This window comes from Berghia stephanieae, chromosome 1 (genome assembly GCF_034508935.2).
Source record: "Berghia stephanieae isolate SIO BIC M18660-M18661 chromosome 1, UCSD_Bste_1.3, whole genome shotgun sequence".
Lineage (NCBI taxonomy): Eukaryota > Metazoa > Mollusca > Gastropoda > Nudibranchia > Aeolidiidae > Berghia > Berghia stephanieae.
Genome location: NC_088360.1, coordinates 135,926,231 through 135,931,230, shown reverse-complemented (window position 1 = coordinate 135,931,230; position 5,000 = coordinate 135,926,231). Strand labels below are relative to the sequence as shown.

The 5,000-nt window shown below is 38.1% G+C and overlaps 1 protein-coding gene across 5 annotated transcripts in view; it reads left to right on the top strand.

The window, feature by feature from the left end:
• LOC144963286 (ferric-chelate reductase 1-like) overlaps positions 1-5,000 on the top strand; it is a 40,370-nt gene that overhangs the window by 35,078 nt on the left and 292 nt on the right. For 4 of the 5 annotated variants that reach the window (XM_078897170.1, XM_078897173.1, XM_078897171.1 and 1 more), the window contains 2 exons: positions 1-62; positions 4,777-5,000. The exon at positions 1-62 is cut by the window's left edge and continues 6 nt beyond it; the exon at positions 4,777-5,000 is cut by the window's right edge and continues 292 nt beyond it. In XM_078897170.1, coding sequence (XP_078753296.1) covers positions 1-62; positions 4,777-4,887 — 173 coding nt within the window. In that variant the 3' untranslated portion in view covers positions 4,888-5,000. Of the gene's footprint in view, positions 63-4,776 lie in introns of those variants that run through there. The other variant, XR_013643595.1, reaches the window with a different exon arrangement.

Sequence of the window (5,000 nt, the reverse complement as noted above, 5' to 3'; positions counted from 1 at the left end):
CGAGTTCTGATGAATCGGACGTTTCAGCAGACGGCAAAACATCAAAGAAAGAAGAGTCAAAGGTAAATGTCGATCATTTGAATAGATTTTTATTTTTTATATCGAAAGGGCTAGAAGAGAAGAGGAGCAGGAAAATGGATATAAAAGCTGATTTTGTGATAAGTTACATGTATATTTGCACTAACACTCGTAGAGAGAGAGAGAGAGAGAGAGAGAGAGAGAGAGAGAGAGAGAGAGAGAGAGAGAGAGACCATTAATTTGTAACAACAAGAGATAAAGTGAGTAGGAAAGTGCCAGAAGACAATAGAGAATTTAAAAAAAATATTCGCGGCGGTGATGGGGGGTTTGAACCCGCGATCTTACTGGTAACGACAACTCCGCCTGGCCGGTGAGAGCGTGAGTCTACTGTATGAGCTATCCACGCCATTAATTTGTATAGTTTAGTACTATCATCACCAAACTTTCCGATTGTTCCAAAACCAGAAACACATGGTCATCACATTATGATCTTTTATGATAACGTGATCTGGAGTTTCAGTTATTAGCAAGATGAGGGTCATATTAATCGGTAGATATTTGAAGAACGAGTTTTCTGGCCAAAATTTTATACTTTATCAGTACAGCTTTACCGGAATAACTGGAATTGTAAAAAATATGACATGAAATGCTGAACATTTAATGGCTAAGATGCGAAAACAATAAATGCAAGGCCAATAATGTATTGAACATCTTGCTCTCTCAGGAAAGATAGAAGGTAAAAAGAGTAAAGGTCGACCAAGAAAAACGTATTTGAATAGTTTGAACAGCTTGGTGACAAAGAAAGAGAAGAGTAATATTAGTTCTCTGAGGTTATCTGATCAGAGAGATGAATGGCGGACCATGATCACCGATGTCTGGCACAGACTTGGTACTTGAAGAAGAAGAAGGCATGATGAAGAAATATAGATAACCCATCAAACAAAGGTCTGATGTCAACAGGAATCACCCACGTTGTCACAGTGTGATACTGTCGCCTCTGCATTCCATGAAGGATATAGATAATCCATCCAATAAGCGTCTGGTGTCAACAGGAATACACTTCAACAGTCGTAACGTCACTTCCTTCGTGATAACGCATGGTAACTTAGTAACTGGCTCTAAACTATCGGAACAATGGCGGACGCCCTCATGAAATATTTCTCCGACGAGCATAATAGCGTATCCAGAGGAGAAAAAAAAACCCGTTATAAATCTGATCATGTTTTGACTTTTACAAATTCTGATCACAAGACATACGAAAAGTTCTTGCCAGCATGAAGAATAAAAAGTACAGATTTTCTTTGTTTAGAACCACGATGGCCGCCGTTGCTGGGCGACGTGACATCAGACTATTGAATCCAATTACCCGTTTTCCAGGTTGAATGAAATCGTACCAAAGATTTTGTTTTGGTGATTTTCCACCTATCTTTTTAATCAGATTGAGGTCAGGGGAGTCACGAGACATCAAAAGATAGAATGAAGTTGACGTCACTCGGGTCTTTGTTATTGTTTTTGCCATCTACGTTTATGAGTAATTCTCACTAAACGGTATTAACCACACAATAAACGTTCAAGGTTTTACATAGTTTTGTGTGTTGGTCCATTCTACTTCCGAATGGCAATGTTGTGAGTTTCTTTGCCAAGCGCATACAATCTATACGATTATTCAACTCAAATTATCTCCAGATCATCTGGAATACGTATACTTGCGTCTTTAAGCTCCAGATATGAGTTACAAATACAAGTAAAGTGTTTTTGTGTACGCTGAACATGACAGCAGATGCCAAAAAGTTTACGTCCGAAAGTTTTGACTGATATCAGACAGTCTTCGTAGTTTACTACTCGTAGGTTTGAGATTTTAGAATCAACCTGCTATCAATAGATAGTTCGAAGATGACGTCACTCGGGTCTTTGTTTTTGTTTTTGCCATCCGCGTTTATGAGTAATGCTCACTGAACTGTATTAACCCGACTACAAACGTTCGTGGATACACACAGTTTTGTGTGTTGGTCCGTCATACTTTCGGATGGTAATGTTATGAGCTTCTAAGCCAAGCGTGTACTATCTATAGGCACTTAGATAACCACGCCTCTCGGACAGTCGCCATAATGTAGTAAACAATGTCAGTGTTTGGTTAACAAAGTGAACTACACAGGCTTCACTATTGATGATAAGTTATATAGGATGTCTGAGTAAAATACCCACTGGTCTTCCGTTTGAAATAGAACCAACAAAGAAAACTATGAGTAAACTTAAACGTTTATAGATAGTATGCAGATGACGTCACTCAGGCCCTTGTTATTGTTTTTGCCATCCGCGTTTGTGAGTTGTTCTCACTAAACTGTATTAACCAGACTATAAAAGCTCATGGTTACACAGAGTTTGTGTGTTGGTCCGTTATACTTCCGGATGGCAATGTTGTGAACTCCTTGGCCAAGCGCATTCTATCTATAGATAGTGTGCGCTTGGCTAAGAAACTCATAAAATTGCCATCCGGAAGTATAACGGACCAACACACAAAGCTGTGTGTAAACATGAACTTTTATGGTCTGGTGAATACAGTTTAGTGAGAATTACTCATAAACGCGGATGGCAAAAAAACAATAACAAAGACCTGAGTGATGTCATCTTCGTTCTATCTATACGTGTAAGATGATCGAGAAAATAGTGAGATAACAAGTCACCTAATTTGTGGTATGAAAACAATAACAATGATCAGAGATCGGTCGATTTCATCCACGTTATTGTTAATCGACAACCAACTAGGTTAGTCCGAGCACGTGTGAAGGTGGGTCACAAATTCCGTGTTTTGATTGGTCAAAAATATACTGGTTAATTATCTACTATCTTAAATATTCTTTCACATATTCTTCTTTTCCCTGCGAGACAAATTATTCTTTTTATCCTTTAAAAAATTATTTGTATTTTTTCATCATTCTATTCATTGCAGAGCGACAGTTAAATCTGTTGGATTTTCCGACATGTCGAGTTGATATAATTTTAAATTCAAATGAGCAGACTTTATACTACTCCACAAAGTGTTACTCTTGTTTAAATGTTGTTTGAAATCTGTTTACATATTATGAAGGCTGTAACCATTACAACGAGCCGTGCATGATCTCATGGTAAAATGCTTTTAAAGGTTTAAAAGTGCTCAACACAGAATTATTTCATGATTTGAGCCAAGGTGCAAATATTAAACAGGTCTGATAAAAAACGTAAGCTTTTATATAGCGCAATATCCACTCAACGTGCTCAAAGCGCTTTACAAAGGGGTCCCTGACCAACAGCAAAATGTATCATGTAGAATTGGACACGGCGCCTGTTAGGCGATATTACAATTGTTTTTCGACAGAGACAACACAGTTAACGGCCAGGTATTCATTTTACACCCTGAGTACGGACTCAACTATGCGCCGAGTGAGGCTCGAACCCAGGACCTTCCGATTCGAAAGCGAGTGTCATACCACATGACCGCATAGCCGGCCTTGAACTTTGATTTACCAGCCTGGCCGTTGCGTTCGTCGCTATTGGAGATGAGGAATCAGAAAACGAAATAAAGATGTTTTTGCATTTATAATAACCTTGAACTTTCATTTATCAGCCTGATAACAGCACCGACAAACAGGTCTAATAACCGAAATAAATTAAAGGCTCGATTTAACATTGTTGTCATGGACAATACTTTACGTTGGTTTGAAAATATTTCCAATAATGGACCCATAACAGTTTGCAGACCTGCCTTGTACTACAAAATATTCGTAGAAATACGAATTTTTGGCTCCAGCTACAGAGCTGCATAGGTCTCTTTGACCCAATAAATCTTGTTGAAAAGGAAAATCTAGCTTCTTAGAAACCATATTCAGGATATTGGAGCATTTTTGGATCATGCTGAGAGCAAAGTGTTTATTTCTAAAGCTATTTAACTCTCTCCTTACCAGCCATTTCAAAAAGGTGCCCAAAACTTCAGAGGAGCCAACTCAAAAATAGACCTGTCTTACTCAAAGAGAGAAGCAACAAATAAATTCTATTCTATTATTGTTCAGCAAAATGAGCTCTACAACACAGTACCAAAGATTTTATAGCTATAACAAAAAAGTTTCTTTGAATTGTGTGATGTACTAAATAAATCAGAATGAAAAAAATGTTGGTTGCATCGTAATAAATGTGACGATTTTCCTATGGTCGGTAAATAATGTTTCTTCTTTTCCCTTGTACGGCTATGTGGTCGAGTGGTATGACACTCGCTTTCGGATCGGAAGGTCCTGGGTTCGAGCCTCGCTCGGCGCATAGTTGAGTCCTTGGAAAATACTCTTTACTCACATTCTCTCTCCGTACTCAGGTGTAAAACGAGTACCTGACCGTCAACAGTGTTGTCTCTGTCGGAAATAAACTGTAATATCGCCTAACAAGCGTTATGTCTCGTTCTACATGCTACGTGTTGCTGTTGGTCAGGGACCCTTTGTAAAGCTCTTTGAGCACATTTTAGTGGATATTGCGCTATATAAAAGCTCTAGATTTTATATTTTTTTGGAAACTACGATTTTTTTTTTATTTCAAGTAGGCAGCTCTGAGTTATGGTTTTCAGACCTGCAAATATGTACATATCGATTTGAGCACATAATTTATTCATCACTCATTTACTCATTCAGTCATTCATTCATTCTCTTTATTTACTCATTTGTTTGTTCATCCTTAAATTTGAGATTGTTTCTTTGTAAATAAACTCATACTCATTCATTCGTTTCTTCCACACAGATTTTGTTGGCAAAGAAAATAATTCTCTACACCCACGTGATCGTGCTCGTCATCTTCACCAGCCTGACCGTTGCGTTCATCGCCATAGGGGATGAGGAAATAGAAGACTAAATAACGCTGTCTTTGTATATATATATATAATGACCTTGAACTTTGATTTACCAGCCTGGTCGTTGCGTTCGTCGCTATTGGAGATGAGGAATCAGAAAACGGCGAATAAAGAT